Source organism: Lissotriton vulgaris, chromosome 5 (genome assembly GCF_964263255.1).
Source record: "Lissotriton vulgaris chromosome 5, aLisVul1.2, whole genome shotgun sequence".
Lineage (NCBI taxonomy): Eukaryota > Metazoa > Chordata > Amphibia > Caudata > Salamandridae > Lissotriton > Lissotriton vulgaris.
In genome coordinates this window covers 131,700,030-131,717,098 of record NC_141693.1, presented here as the reverse complement: position 1 = coordinate 131,717,098, position 17,069 = coordinate 131,700,030, and the positions used below count along the sequence as shown (strand labels likewise).

The 17,069-nt window shown below is 43.5% G+C and overlaps 1 protein-coding gene across 3 annotated transcripts in view; it reads left to right on the top strand.

The window, feature by feature from the left end:
• Positions 1-17,069, top strand: part of RXRA (retinoid X receptor alpha) — a 474,620-nt gene that overhangs the window by 419,735 nt on the left and 37,816 nt on the right. For all 3 annotated transcript variants that reach the window (XM_086921055.1, XM_086921053.1, XM_086921054.1), the window contains one exon: positions 16,057-16,226. In XM_086921055.1, the coding sequence (XP_086777181.1) occupies positions 16,057-16,226 (170 nt within the window). The remainder of the gene's footprint in view (positions 1-16,056; positions 16,227-17,069) is intronic.

Sequence of the window (17,069 nt, the reverse complement as noted above, 5' to 3'; positions counted from 1 at the left end):
AGGGTATGCCTCCTCTAACCAGTGAGCCACACTTCTCCTACTTCTCGGTACTACTGAGTAGCATGGGCAGGGTCAGTGAGTGTGAAGACCGAGTCAAAGACATGTCTAAAAAGAAGGAAAAAATTGGCATTTTATTGTTTTTTGTCACCTTTGGGTGACTACATATAAAAACATGACACACCTCAAATGAAAAACAAGAGCAAGTTAAACTAATCAAAGGGAAATATACTCTTTTACCTTATGAAACACCAGTTGGCTAATGTGATGACTGCAGATGTCTTTGTGTGTGACCAGAGAGTCACAGAAGTAAATCCTGATTGGTGTAGTGAGGAACAGTGAGTTGTTTATAGTGCTACAAGGTCCCAGTCTTTGACAGAAAGGACTGTGAATGTCATTATTTTAAAATTGTATTACACTTTACAAAATAGGCTGCTGCAAAATACTGTTCAAGAAATAACAAGTCCTTGTAAAATATAAACTTTAGTGACAACCATTCAGACTATATCGAGAGTAAATATTTTTATATGTGTCCATTAAAACAGTGCACTCCTTTTTAAAGGACACACATATTATCTCTCAAAAAGAATAAATACTTATCACCATGAAGGTAAGTGACACCATTAATTTAAACCTACACTGGCTCCAACCATTGCACTCATTTACATTTCTTTGAGGTAGCGGGCACCTACGTGAGATGGCATGTTTCTTCTTTAGTTCTCTGCTCTCTGTTTCACAGCACAGGAGTCACCCCATCCCTGGTGAGGGGGCACTGGACCCCAGTTATGGCAGTCTAACTATGAAAAAGAACATAGGGTGCATTTTCATTGCTAGCATTAGAGGACTCAGAGCAAAAATGTTTGCAGACTTCTCCTCTAGACTCTTCCTGGAGAGCAATCAGCTGACCTGGGCCCTCTGATAGGATTGAAGGGTTCTTCAAAGCTGTGATCCTGCACCCACTAAGGCTTGATTCTCTACTTAATCTGCTTGAATATCCACTGTCAGATTTTTACCTTATATGTGTTGTTGTAGTGCTAGTTAGACAGTAGTGTCCATTTCTCTAGGTATCTTGGACTGTTTCCCCGGACGGTCTGCGCATGGCACTTATTACTTTGAATTTATCCTGTTCTGCACCTGGCGGTAATGATGTGACGTTATAGTGAGTTTTGTGTGTTCTGGTTTCGTCATAAAGGGCACTTTCTGGCCGCGTGTTTTTGTACTCATGGATTTTAGTTTAGTATTCAGGGGTGGTCTATTTATGCAGTTTTGTAGTAATCCATGCATGCGGTGACTATGCGGTGTTAGACTCTAACCCATGGCTGGTTGGAATCTGTTGGTGTACCTTTGGAGGCATGGGCATTTGAAAATGTGTTTCTTGACTAGTTGTGTTGGTCTGAAGCAAATAGTAAGCTTTTGTTTTATTTATGTATTTAAGAGACTTATAATGCGTGCAGCTACTCCGAGGGGTTTCCCGGCTCAGGAAAGACCACCAGGAAGGGTCCATATCAGCTTTTTTAAGGAGGGGGAGAACAAGAGCGTGCTTCCAATTTTGGGGTACGTTGCCTTCACTCAGAGAGAGGTATTAAGAAGCTTTAGAATTACAGTTAAAGCAGAGTCGTCTAAAAGTCTGAGTTTCGCAGGGGGTCCTGCGGGGAGCCAGACTTAATAGATTGCAGCACATTTTTTAGTGTAGCAAGCTTTCTTGCTTTTGGCCTGGTCTTCTGTTGGTGGTGAGGCTTGTGGTGGCAGTGTCCAGTCCCTGCAGCTCAGTTTTAAATTCATTATAACAGAGTTACCTTTTTTATTTCTTTCATCAAGTAATATAAGTGACCTGGCATTCTGTAATGTTGGATCCATGACTGCATATTGTGTCAGAAATTGTCAGTAACTGGTTGCAGTCTTGTTGCCAGATACAACGAGAATATTTCAGGAGTTCTGCGTGGGTGAGTTCTTGAAAGATCTGTAAAAATAAGGGTGATTGCTTGTTAATCCCACTGGTGTTTCAGCTTCTCTGTTTCCAGCCTAGTAGTAGCCCCATGACATAGTTTACAGGCTGTCCTGCTCTGAGAAATGGATCTGTACATTTGGCACTCCATAGTCCAGTAGTCAAGTTTCATTGCTGAAGTGGCACATGTCCAAACAACATAGCCTTTTAAAGAGAGGCGTGTCACGGTGATATGTGCCTGTTCGGACAAGTTAGATGAAGTCTGTCATTGTACGACTGCGCTGACATTTTGCAACTCAGAAAATTACCTTTTGAGACTGTTTTCCATACTAACACTCACTAGAATTCCCACTCTGAGTTTTTGCTCATCGATCTGATACTACAGCCTTTAGATCAGTGGTCACCAACCTTTTCTGTAATAAGTGCTACTTATGTTCAATGAAAATCATTTTGAGCTACTAATATTATTTGTGTTGTAATAATTAGCATATGGGACAAGATTATATTATTGGGCCCCCCAGTCAAGATATCCAGCAGGGTGTAGTAAACAATAATTGTAGATCCAAGCAGGTAGAGAGTTGTTGAAGGCAGGTTTATTCGCAGCACAGAGAAATACAGCAGATCACCATCTGGCCAGACAGCAACTGACACAGCTGGAATTCTTAGGTGGAATCATTACAACAAGAACATGCTAAAGCTCCATGTAGGAAACAGTGAAAACAGGCTAAATTTGAGATCTAATTTGCTGAAAAATTTAGCGCCTTTTAAGGTAGAGACCAGCTCCCCAATGTTAGGTAGTGGAAAAACATCTGCAACTACACACTTATTTAGTGACCTAAGGTCCACACAAAATCTGATTTTGTTGTCAGGTTTCTGGAAAATCACCACAGGAGAAATCCACGGAGATGCCTCTACAGGCTCAATAATCCCCCCTTGCAACATTTCCTCCAGAACAGCCTTCACTTCCTTCCTTACAGCAAAAGGAACTCTTCTTGCTTTATGTTGGATGGGGACACTCCCTTCTTTTAACAAAATTCTATGAGAATAACCTTGTAATTCTCCCAATTGTTCTCTAAAGACATTGCTAAACTTTAAAAGAACATCATCCACATCAGAATCATTCACAACCATTACAGGTTCCTCAGCCCTGGGATCTATAACTATGTGAATATCATATTGATGAATACGACCCAAAATGGCCGGTCCATCAACAGAGACATACATTTTACCATGTGTAGATCTGTTCTTGAAAATAATTTCAGTTTCAAAATACCCAAGAAGATCAAATTTTTTCTACTTGATATCCAGAAGGAAAAATATCACAATCTAATAAAATTCTCTGACCCCATAGTTGTTTTAACAATGACATCGGAATGATGGTCCATTTAGAACCAGTGTGTACCATAAGACTGACAGGTTTTTTGTCAATTATAAATTCAGCTTTGAGAATTCTTTCTCTCCTGTCTTGACAAGAACATATAGAATCATGTAGAACAAGTAATTTGTTGACATCTCGATTCAATTCCCAATAATCATTCACCACAGTCACTCTAGTATTGCTTCTATTTTTACACATTTTGGCAAAGTGACCCTGTTTGCCACATTTTAAACACTCCTTATTATTGGCGAAGTAAAATTTCGCATCTGAAGAATGTGAATTGCTACCACATCTAGAGCATACTTTAAATTGAGACTTAGAATACTGCTGACTGGCATTCTTTTTTTGAAAGGCATACCCTTTTTTCCTAACTAGAGCAACTGCACAGCTTTCAGTATCGCTATTATCACTAGAGACAACTGTTTTGTTAGAAATTTCAGCAACTTTGAGATCGAGACAACTCTTTTGTAATTCTTTCATACATTTTCACTTTCCTCTACTATTTTCGCAAGTTCAATAGCAACCTTTAAAGTTGGGTTTTTTGCTGCCCATAAGCGTTCCTGTATTTTCCGATTGTTACATTGAACAATTAGTTGATCGCAAATGAGTTCATCTGTCATCTGGCCAAAACTACATTTCACAGAGAGTTCTCGCAAACGTGCGACAAAGTCATCAATGGATTCATCTTCTCGCTGTTTGTTCTTATAAAATTTATATCTTTGCAAAACAAGATTCTCCTCTTTAGCAAATCTAGTCTCAAGTCTAGCGACATCTTCTTTAAATTCATCAAGCGGAGACTGAGATCCTGAAGGTAGAACTTGGGGTAAATACTTAAATATTTGCTGACCTTCCTTACCTAAAGTTGTCATCAAAAGTGCCTTTTTTCTTTTAGGAGAAAAATCTTCACCGTCCAATGCTTCAATATAATTGTAAAACATAGCAATCCAATCCTCCCAGGAGGTGGAAGGATTACCTGGTTCACTGAGAAATTGTGGTGGAAGTGCAACATTGACTTGTTGTGACATAGTTAACTGTAAACTATTGGTAATTGTATAAACACACAAATAAAGAGAGTATTATTCGAGTGATAAACCTCCACACTAACCAGGTTACAATATAAAAAACATTTGCCTTACTTATTATGCTTGCGATGAATGTTTACAGAATCAAACAAAATGAGACAGATGTCTGTTAGAGAAAACGCGTTGAATTTTGCTGTCTCCGAGGTGATTGAAAACTGCAAATAGAGAGAAAACAGCGTTGAAGGGAAACTGACATCAGATGTGAGTAGCGTTCATTGTAGAATCCTGGCGAGAACAGCGTCCAAAGGAAACTGACATCAGACGTGAGTAGCGTTTATTGTCGAATTCTCGCGAGAGATGAATAGACGAGTAGCGTCTTACGCGGTCGGCGTCACAAGGATCGCATCATGGGGATCGCGCTGGAAGCAGGCTGCGCGAGGAGCGTTACTGTCACGAAGAAGAATGGAGGTCTCGGGGCAGACTGAATCAGTAACCAGGCAACAAGGTAACTGATTGAAGGAAGTTTATAGTCTAAATAAAATCCTCCAAATAACGTGAAAAACGCTCACCTTGACACGATTTTGACGCGAAATCCAAATATCAAAGGGCGATGAGACAGATGACTCAGATAATGCACACGGAATTCTTTTGCGGTGAAAGGCCGCAATTATTCTGTAAATTTCTGTCCCACTGCGGCTCTGAATATCTGGCCAGATACTAGTCCTTGTCGCCAAAATGTAGTAAACAATAATTGTAGATCCAAGCAGGTAGAGAGTTGTTGAAGACAGGTTTATTCGCAGCACAGAGAAATACAGCAGATCACCATCTGGCCAGACAGCAACTGACACAGCTGGGATTCTTAGGTGGAATCATTACAATAAGAACATGCTAAAGCTCCATGTAGGAAACAGTGAAAACAGACTAAATACACAGAAGCTATTTACAACACAGGGATCACATCACTTTAGTGAATCAGGCAGGGTTGCCAGCAGTAATGTAAAAATAAACATAGATTTATCGATACATGTGACAGCCATAGCTGCAAAGCCCCTGGCACCAATGTAATAATAGCAATAGGTCTCCCCAGTACTGCATAATATAGCACTCAAACATTGAGCTTTAAATATATTTAGGAAATTCAACCATATTTCTCCAAACATCAGCGTATGACGTCTGAAAATGTGCATACTGTTGTCTCAAATATAGGCTCTTAATACTGGGATGCATAGAATTAATTTAGCAAAGGAAAAATATCTAATTCAGTAGAGTGGGCTGAACACAAGAGAGCTACTTGTAGGTAGCTATAGAGCTTACCAGAAGCTTGCAATCTACTCGTCGGAGAAGCCTGCCTTAGATGCTGCTATACAAATGTGCAGGATTTGTGTGATAGTAAAATATTGAGCGGTCTCTTTAAATGTTTAATCGAAGTTGTACCTTATACATCACATATACATTTTGTTTGACATTTTTTGTTTGAAAAACATCCAGCCCTGCATCAGCATTTTTTAATTAGTCTTCAAAGGTATCTAGTTCCTAGGTGTAGCAGTTTTCAGACAGCATACCCTGGTTATAATAAAATAACACATTCATTTATTAATATCGCGCTGATCTTAATATAGTTCCTCTAGAAAAACTACTTTATAAATTAAAAAAGGTGTTTTTAGTCCACATTTTAATCAGTTTCTTTATCTACCTATATCTAAAGTTCCAACGCTTGTGAACGCCCCCGCTCCATCTGTTACTTTAATAATATCCTAATTAAATGCCAGCCTTCCGGTAACCAGTGCTGTATCAGCCTAACATCAACAGTGTTGTCAGCCTAAGGTAAGCGCTGGGAATAGATTCTTCCTCACCTTCCCTCAACATTATAATGCTTGGCACCATCCCTATATCAACATGCTTACTCTATGTCAAACCGTAGGTCTTCAAGCACTGCTAGTTGTTTTGTACATCAGTCTTGCGTAAGCACCATGCCAGGTTATGCCAACACAGTTTATATCGACCTTGTGTCAAAATACACCCTTTTCACATTATGTGAATGTAATATTGAATGCTTTTTTGTAAACTTGCTGTTTTTCAAACCCGATTAGGCATTCTCTCTTTTCAGTGTATGGGAGAGGATGTGGCCTAATAGCTTGGACGGTCAACCTCAAATCTGGAGAACCAGGTTCGAGTCTCGGCAAGGACGCGCAAAATCCTTTAATTCTGGGTACATCATTTAATCCCCCGTGCCTAACAAAAATGAATGTATCCTCATGTAACGCAACTGGTGCTCTTCTAAAGCGCTCAGATACCTTTTGGTCAAGTTCACGCTATATAAAACTCTGTTAAAAAAAGCATAAAAAGACATACCCTGTGTCACTATCATGAACACATTGGGAGTCTTACTGCAACACAGACAGTATCAATATTATATAAAAAGCTGTGCGCATGGACAATCATTTCTTAACCCTTTGAATGCTGGGGCTATTCCCCTGCTGTGCTGGGGGGTGGGGGGCTCGCACAGCGCCCCCATGCTCATGACGAGCTCAGCTCATCATGAGCCACTGTGCTCCGGTGCTCATGACGAGCTTTGCTCGTCACGACCACGCCTGTTTAATGGAACGCTCAGCACAGCAGGGGAATTAGCCCAGCGTGCTAGCGTTCCACGGGCCATGACTAGCTCAGCTCGTCATGAGCTCCGGAGCACCGTGGCTCATAAAGAGCTGAGCTCGTCATGAGCATGGGAGGGGTAAAGCCATCCAAGGGTATGAACACCCACTGTTAACTTGATATCAATGTAGTTTCCATCAACCTCATGTAAACAAACCATTTATAGCGGAGGTCACAGTGAGGTACACCAAGGTCCCGTCAACATACTCAGTTACACTGAGGTCACCATGAGGTACACCAAAGTCCCCTCAGTATACTCCTCTATACGTAAAGTCACCTCGAAGTACCCCGAAATCCTGTCAACGTGCTGTGCACCATCTTGATCTCAACAGATGATATTAATCCTTTGCCAGTGTTGCTTGCATCATCCCGTTGGCAGCAAACACAGTATTAATCCCATGCTGAAATAAAGTGCGTCAGTGTGACCTTTTCAGATGGATCTACTTTGTAGCAGCACTATGTGGAGAGATACACTATGGTGATGGAGAACTGCAGTGCAAGAGTGGCTCCTAATATAATGAATTTGATGCTTTCAAGCCTCTTCAAATATTTTTTTGCTTTGTTATTTTGCGTTTTTATTAAGGAAGTGCTTTGCCAGACCCGCCGACGTGCCACCGTGTTACATATGCACAGTTTGAACAGGAAGTCCACAGTTGACATACCATTGTTTGTTTTTGCTTCACAATACAAGAAATGCAACAAAATATGTGTCAGAGTAGCAAGAAATATGCCTGTGGAGGGAGCAGTAGTGGGGTTGTCCATCAGGGGCACAACTAGACCTTAACTTCGAGGGGGTCTCATACTTCTGGCAATGGGGCTGGACAAGCATTTCCAGAAATGGGATCGGAGCTATCGTAGTCGGTATGAGAAAAAGAAGTGACAAGCTGTACAATTGAAGCATATTCGACAAACCAGATATTCTGATATAACTGACCTGCAATACTGTTTTGATTGCACTCTGTGCTGCACACGATGCGCTGCACTGTGACCGCAGTTCCATTTAGAAATGCCATTTTCAGGTTTTCGCGCACTCAAGTGTTTTTGAATCGCGAGCCCCATAACTATTTTAGCTACAGTATGCTGCGGGCACCCAGCAGTTAGCTCTCTGCTATTTTAACGTTTATGTGGAGAAGTGTGGCTCAGGGGTTAGAGGCGGCAGACCCGGAAGCTGAGATCAGTCCTGGACCAGGGTTCAATTCCCCGCCTCGGCGGGTCTTGGGCTAAATATTCCACGGACTCGATAATTCTCGCTCCGGTGCCTTCTCGACTCATGGGTTCACACTCTGCGACTCTGGGCAATAGCTTGCTTAATCTCCACAACGGCCCCTCGCTGCGGGATGCCTGACTTTCACCTTGTGGATACCCGCTGGGGCTATCACACAGGGGAATATCAGGACGGGTTCCCTAAGCAAGCGCCGGGACACCCACTGCGGGTAGCTGTGCGCTATATAAGCTCAACTACATTTACATTTACATTTACATGTGCACTGCTTAATGACTGTTGCATAATTAAATTTGAATTTGAACTTCTGGGGGGAATCTTCTTAAAAAACGCCTCATTATTTAACTTTCTGGACACTTTTACTGACCTGCAATACTGTTTTGATTGCACTCTGTGCTAAGCACTATACGCTTCTGCATTGTGGCCGCGATACCACTTGGAGACATCATTTTCAGTGTTTTTGAATCGCGGTTCCCATATATTTTAAGCTACAGTATGCCGCGGACGCGCGCAGCGGGCACACTGCCGGCATGCCAAAGGCAAGTCTGTCTGCGCCTGTCTGCGTCCGGACCGCGGCCAGCGCCAGCCTTGCTGCCGATCAGACCTGCCACCATGCTCTAATACGGGTGAATTCAAAGGTAGAGTTGCTGAGTTGTGTACTGCTTCCTTTAAACATGTGTGTGATCTGGCACCTGTTGATAAGTGAGTGGGAACAAATGTCCCCTTTGTGATTTCTCCCTTGACCATTCGAATAAGTTTAGCTCGACCTCTGGTAGGGGCGGGGGAACTACCCCTCTTAGTGGGGCCAGTGCTATGGTTTTTCTTCCCTCCTGCGTTTCCTTTTCTCTTTGCCTTATTAACTGTCGATCCCTACCAGACATGCCATTGATGTTTTTAACTTACGTGCTGAGAACGACTGGACCTTGATGTTCTTAGCAGAAACATGGCTTAAAGATTGTTCGGCTGCTAATAATTGGCTTTTCCTCCTGATTTCTTAATAAAGCACATTGACCAGGTGGACAATGACAGGGGTGGGGTGGAAATCATACATCGCACCTCCTACTCTTGCCCCATTTCCAATAATATTGAAGGGCTGACAGAATGAGGTGCTCCCCCTCTTCCGGCACCAATGGTGAGAAACCTAGGTTTGAAATTTGATTCTAATCTTTTATTTGGGCCCCAAATTAAGGCTATCTCTGCCACATGTTTTACCCCACTTAGGTCACTAAAAAGGATGCTCTACCTTATCCTGGAAGACTTTCGCAAGACGATTGTCCATGCCTTGGTTACGTCCAAACTGAACTATGGCAATAGCTTGTATTTGGGTTTGCCAGCATACCTAATGTAATGCTGATAAGCAATGCCGAACTCCAGTTGCTTGCTTAATCTTGAAGACTCCTCCACGTGTTTCGGTTCATGCCACCTACACCATCTTCACTGGCTGCCAGTCACCAGAAGGATCCAATTTAAAGCTTTCATTTTTTATTTTAGGGCCTTTTATGCAAAAAGGACCCCTCCATCTTAGGAGGAGATTTGAGCCCTATTGTCAAATCAGATCCCTGAGATCTAATAACCTCAACCTGTTTCAGCTGCCTCGCCTTCCTAAGGCTAGAAGAGGCAACAGGTCTTTTCTTTCTCGCTTCCAAACCGTGCAATGCTCTTCCTATCAGTTTGGGGAGCAGCAACTCTGAATCTGTCTTCATAAAGAATCTTAAAACTCTGCTCTTTTTGACTCCTCTCTAGAGGGCACTTAAGTGTTTGGCTATTAATCGTTGCCTTTTTCTGACCTCTACCGCTAGCGCCTGGACGCCTCTTCAGAGGTAGCTGTGCACTCTACAAGTGCCTTGTATTATATAATATTATATTGTATTGTAATATAGCAAACATGTTTTTAGAAGATTTGACACTGTTCCTAAACTACTCACAGCTGAGTAGAGTGACAGCAAAAAAACAGTGTATACCGATTTTAATCCAAAGCACATACGTTTTCACAAAGAAATCTAACACCCTTTTGCCATTCACTGATTCATTTTGTGGCAAGAAATTTTGCTTATCATTGCAAGTTCAAAAAAATTCTCCTGACCCATTGTTGACAGAAGGTACAATTTTTGTTTAACCAATGGGATGTTGCAAAATATTCATGGTTGTGGCAGCTCTTATATACAGTTCTTGAAATATTTGGCTTGGTGGCAGCGCTTAATTTGAGGCGGTGCTTGCAGGTAGCACCCACCTGCTCTCATTTTTGGAGCCCTGTACTCATTAGAGTTTGTTCCAGAACAAGAGAGAGAAAAATACAAAAGGGGGAAAGGAGGGCAAGAAAGGTGGGAAATGTGTGACAAAGGGATAAAGCAAAGACAAAAAGGATTCTGCAAGAGTGAGATGAAGAGTCTTGAGAAGCACACCTGAGAGAGGAAGTTTGTTTTACCATATATTGGTAACCTTGAGTAGAGTACTTGTTTGGGCATCAGGTGTGTGCTGCCATTGAGAAATAGTGCTTGTCATGCTGCTGTTGGCTCCCGAGGGGAGTTTGGTCACCTACAAATAGGTAATGATGTGGCAGTTTACAGTCGGAGGACTCCTCCACCATGCTGTAATAATATTGGCTGATAATATTGCTGAAGCGTCATGACATGCTCACTATGTGCATTAACTACAGAGTGGGCCATGTTTTTATTTATAGGCTAATCCTATTGGTGTATAGAGCTGCACAGTAAGGATATTCTCTCTTTCAAAATGGCCATGGTATCCACGCAATGCTGCAAAGGCGTCTGTGCATATTTAGTTTCTTCCCCATTTACATTTGTGCTGTGCAGAATAAGTCGTTAGCTCTGCCCTCCCATCCCAGTGCTCCGATGGGACGGCCAGTTGCAGAAGCACCAACAACCTCCTGCCAAACCTCACTCCTGTAGTAACCGGCAGTGTCAGTTTGCCCTCCCCAACTGCAGCAGCCCACACACAACCAGCTACTAACAGCCATGGGAGGCAGATTCTGAATTTTTTAAATAGCCTGGACCACATGGCCCAAATTTGACTATATATCAGGAAAAATTACAGGCAGGAGAAGCAAGTGACAAGATGAGCCACTTTTGAAATGCAAGCGATTATAGCTATTTTAAGATTGGACAATGCTATTATTTCACTGCCAAATCCCTGAGCTCCTCCTTTCTGCAGTCACAGTGTACACTTGACTCTTTTACTGCCCTCTCTACACCCTGCAATTCTGCTCACCAGGCTGGCTAAAGAGCTTTATAAGTGGTGGATGTGATACTTCCCCTGAATTCCTGCAAGCAAAACGAGTAAACAAACTTATTGTAGGTGGGGTTCAGCAAGAGTGGGCTTCTCCCCTGACAAGTTTTCAAAAATGTGGCCACATTTGCTAAACACCATTGGCCCTGCAATATCCCAGTGCTTTCATGGTGTGCCAGGAAAGCCTGGCCTTTCCGAAGAGTAGATCCTATTTTTTCAAATGTCATAAGTAAACAAAATACTTCCACTATGCCAAGGTGGATATTTTGTTTTGTGGGTGTTCGCCTTGTGCCATGGATTGCATCCAATAAGCCAGTGCCAGAATTATGTAATGGATACTCCACCCAGTAGTCATGGGTTGTGTGCAAAAATTACCTTCAGTATACAGGGGTCAGCATTGTGCCATCTGCCGTCCCCCGAAAAACGAGTACCAAGTCTCTTATGCCAAGAATGATGTGCCGGATGTCAGGGCCTGCATTTTGCCATGGGTAATACCATTGATCCATATGCCATTAGTGCCCTTGACCGTAAGGCAAGAATAGCCTCCAGTATGCCAGACCAGCAGCACTCTTGGAAGCATAGCACACATACACTCGCACACAAACACGCACTCACACACACGAACATTCTCTCCCAGACACTCATTCTCTCACATACCGATTTACACACTTTCACACTCATTCTCACAGTATACCTTGCAGTCTTTAGTACATGTGTACTCTGTCACTCACACACATAAATACTCACACTCCCATTAAACACATCAACTTGAATTGTGTTAGAAAAGGTTGCACTGCTGCTGCACCTGCTATACCTGCGGTTAGTAAAAACATTCTCCATAAACACTTTTCAGAAATTATAACGTGTGACCTTGTCAATGCTTGTTACAAGTTGTAACGTGTTATGATGTGAATACAAAAGTACACTTCCTTAAAATAGCTATATAGGGTTTGTATTAGTTTTCACATGTGAATCAAGCAGGTACACTATTGGAAACGTTGGTTACTTACAATACTAATAGCTTAAACTCTCGCAGCTGCGAGACCTATTGCATTGCAAATGCTTGTTTAAATAATGGCCGCAAGTGCAGCAGTGATCTGTTCACATCTGCTGGAAATGTAAAGAAAAAGTGGGTCTTCTTAATGCATGTCAGCATTTAAGATTCATTACAAGGGACTGAGTGCTGCCCACCAGTGACCCTGTGCCCATAATTGCCAAAAGTCAACAAAAAATGAAGGATAAGCAGCCTGTACCTGAACTAACCATCCCAGAATATACCCGTGGGACCTGCAAATGTCCTGTACCCGTCTGTCAGTGTAAGGCTAACTTTGTACAGCAGTTTACGACTGGAAATATGTTTTCTCATTATTTTGTTGCAGAATTGAGACAGACAGCTAGCTGCCAGGGATGATGAACCATTGACACTGGCAGGTGCAAACATTAAAACACACACCAAGGACCACTAGTATTGTAACATGGTGCGAAACGCACAACCAATACAGGGCATTCACAGTGCAGCCCTGCTGTGGGAGGCAAATGGGGAATAACACTGCCGCTGTATTCAGACCACAGCGGTACCGGTTTTGCCCTGTGTTAGTTTTTGGGCTAATGCCCCCATTACAAAATTGCACCAATATCCGGTCTAGACATTGTGTGCAAAATAAAGCCTGACTAAAGCATCTTTTCATTAATCATACTGAACTAATGTTCCGATATGTCCTTAAACTGCTGTTCTTACCCGGTTGGGACATTGTATTGATGGCGCCTAAGCCCCACTCATTTTTTCCTCAAATATTTTGTTAGTCACTATTGCACAGAAAAAATACAGGTGTGGGGGATCCTATACTTTTAGAGCACCTTTTGGTGAATTTTAATGCAATTTGACCCGCAGAAGTGAGCACTGTCGAAGCTTTTATAGAACTAGCATCCCTTTTTTCACTATTCTTTGACTTTCTGCATCTTTTTCTTATTTTCATCTTATAGCAATATTATAAACATAATTAATAAGTACAACAACAGTAATTGTTTTCGTGGTTGATTCTGGCTGAACTCTTCCCAGTGAGGAGGGAGCTGGAGCAGGGCTGTGTCCTGAGCGTTGGCCTCCAGTCCCAGCAGTGGTGCAGGGTCAGGATGTTCTGTACCACCTGGCAGCATGCCCAAGCCCTGCCCGCTCCCAGCTCTGGTTTGCTTGCCCAGTGTGAAAGTACATTGTCTTTTTTGGAGAGTGTGAGAAGGGACAGAAAGTCTGGCAATTAAATGACTTAATTATTTCTTACATTTGACATGTTTCCTCGTTATTCTCTGTTTTTAATGTCTACTTTTTTGGAGGCATGTGCTGGCCAGCTTCCCAAAACTGGAGTAATCAGCCTCTCTCCGACAAGAGCTATTTGTGGTTGTGAAATCATTCATACATTTGGTCGAACCAGGGCTGGAACCTGGTTTGGGGTAACTTAGTGGCACAGCAGGTATGGTTCTACCCGATTGGGGCTTTAGAAGCGGGTGTGGCTTTTGTGTTCACCGCGGTAGACTCTTACATGTTATGCATTGTAGCCAGCATTCCTATTAAACCCCTTGATTACACATCTCCATGCGATTGGTGGCCGCCTTTGTAAACATCCGCATGCGTAAGCTGTCGCTTAAGGCTATGGAAATAGAGGAAGGAGCGGAGTAGGAAACAAATGAGCTACATGCATGTAAAAACAGGGTTAAGAAGTGTCTTTTCCTGTTACCCACCAGTGGCCTAAAACAACAAAAACATGGGGGCCCCCCTGCAGAATGTGAATAAACCCCATTAGTCTCCCATATCTCACAGACATGCATTTTCCTTTGACTAAATGGGGCCCGCTCTTGAAAGGTTGTTGGTCTCCTGAAAGGTTTGGGGCGCCCTTGCATCACAGGTACTTGCGTTACGCCGCTGTTACCCATACATTTCATATTCCACACTCTGGACCACAGAGGGAATCCAGAATGTCACTCTTGCCAGAGAGATAGGTTGGCCACCAAACGCCCTCTCCACCCTTAGGCCTATCCTGGCAAGGGAAGTGTTTGAGCAGGGCCATTGGGTTAGAATATCCTTAGATGGGCCGGGTCGGTGTCATGGACCCAGGCATCGTTCACAATACTTTTCAACATGTTTCCCATCAGGCAGGAAGGCGGCGCCCAGAGATGGCTGATGTGCTGCAGTTTATTGATATGTTTTCCTTCCTTCGGCAGGGACCCAGACCTAAAGCGGGCTTGGACCACAGTGCGATATAACACCTGAGACTGGGGAACTTAGAAGGAAAGCGATAAATTACGACTCAACTGCACACATTGAACACTCGTTCTCAGTGCTAGAAATGGAACAATAGAAGTGGAGGAACTCTGCACCAGAGTACCTGCTTGTTTCTGAGAAGTACCGGTACTCTCCAATTAAATGTATAGCATTTCTCTTGAGAAGTGCCAGTACTCTACCTCCTAAAATAAAAAAGTGCCGGTACTCCGTACCGGACAGTACCGGCCCATTTAAAGCACTGCTTGTTCTGAATAGAACTGTAGGTCCCTGGTCGCCATGTAACTCACTTCTGATATTTATTAGCGGCAGAACCACTCTTAACTCAGAGCTGAGCTCTGTCTGGGCCTGCCTGGACTTGACCCCTCAGCTCAGTTAATGGCTGGGCTTCACTTGACTCGCTACTCTGCTTTGTAGGTGCCCAGTCCGTTCTTGACTTCAGCGCAAGCTTCTGGAGGTGCTTGTAGTAGCTCAGACTTACTCCTCTGCTCTCTAGTTGCCTAGGCAGCCAGTGACATGCTGGATTGCACTGTGGGTGTAATAGGTGCCTTGGCAGCCAGTGAGATGCCGGTTTGCCATCTTGGTGCCTAAGCAGCCAATGAGATACTATATTGTAATGGAATTTTGCATTAGTTTTCCACGCATGCTTGGGGAACTCCGTCATTTGAACAAATGCATCTTTAGCACGTAAGTCGTTTTAACAACTTGTCTTAGTGGGGCGCTGGATAATGGAATAGTTTAATTTACTATTCCAACTCCAGCCGGCGCAACAGTAGGGAAGGTTTCGGACTTTAATTCCAACACCACTCCACCATTGCGCCCCCTAAAGCAAGGCATTGTAATGACTTGCTTGGAGAACAAATGCATGGTAAAGACGCATTTGTTCCGTTGCTGGCGCTGTGAAGGCACAGCTTTATTCCGGCTTCATCTTAAAGGATGTTTCCCGCTGTATTGACCTCTTAATGCCTAGCCAGCCAACAAGGTCCCGGGTTAACCTCTAGGTGTCTAGGTAGCCAATGACATGCTGGATTACCCTCTAAGTGCCTAGGTAACCAATGACATGCCAGATAGTCCTGTGGGTGCCTAGGTAGCCAATGACATGTTGGATTCCTCTGTGTGTGCCCAAATTGTTCTTCATTCACTGCTCTGTTTTGTTGATGCCTTTGCTGTCAGACGAGTCGCTGTTCGATTCTATTGGTCCTTTGGCTGTTATTGACTCACTTATCTGTACTGGAGGTCCAGTCGCTTCCAGTGATGTGCTGCTGTGCTCAGTAGGTGTCTGACCACCGCTGCTCACGCCATCTTTCTCTTTGTTTGATGCAGCTGTTCAGGAGGAGCGGCAGAGGGGGAAAGATCGAGGCGAGAACGAGGTGGAGTCCACGAGTGGTGCCAACGAAGAAATGCCGGTGGAGAAGATTTTGGAAGCTGAGCTCGCTGTGGAGCCAAAGACAGAAACTTACATTGAGGCGAACATGGGATTGAACCCCAGCTCGGTGAGTGGTGCCATATTTTCTTCGTTTTTAATTTAGTTCAACAGAAAGAATGCTTCATTAGTGCTACCAGGGGCTACTTCTGTTGAGGGAGCATATGTCACTGCAGTAATACCAGCCATCTCCTTGTTAATCTTTTTTCCATCGTGTTTTGTGATCCTCTCTTGGAATCAAAAGCATAGAATGGCTTACAAAGAAGTTGTCTCTTCTGAGTGACAGCTCGAGCTGCTGCCTCCTCCAGGAAGCTTGCTTATCAGCAAGGATGATGCATGGAGAGGCTGCATTGATTGACTTGTTTGATGCTTTTGCCCACTCTTCGCCATACCCATGTCCAGCCATTCCTTCCCCAACCTCCCTTCGTTGCACTTTTCCACCTCTTGTATAACATGGTATGTGTAGGGGTAAAAGTTTTGTGACTAATTTATTATGTTCTCTGCTGCGCCTTTTGATGCCTTTTGGGATCGGGCAGTGCTCGAGCCCAAGGATGGCCAAGCTGGTGTCTAGCGAGGATGCGTTCTGTCGACCTCCCAACTAAACATAGGTGTGGAACCTGGGGTACTTGGTACCGAAACACACAGCTGGCGGGTTGATGTGGTGGAACCCCCTTCCCTGAGAACCCTGGCTGCTGCTTCTCAGCAGTTTTGCTCTGGTGCTGATTTCTGGAGCATGGGAAGGACACCCAGCTGAAGGCCTGGCGGAGGTGGTATAGATGGGTGGCTTGCCATAGGCACGTTGGTGCTCTCAAACTGCTGTCTCTTGTGAACAGAGACCATTCAACATTACTGTGGAATAGAGGAGCAATACACCAGGCATTCTATGGAAGACAACATCCTATAGAGAACCCGA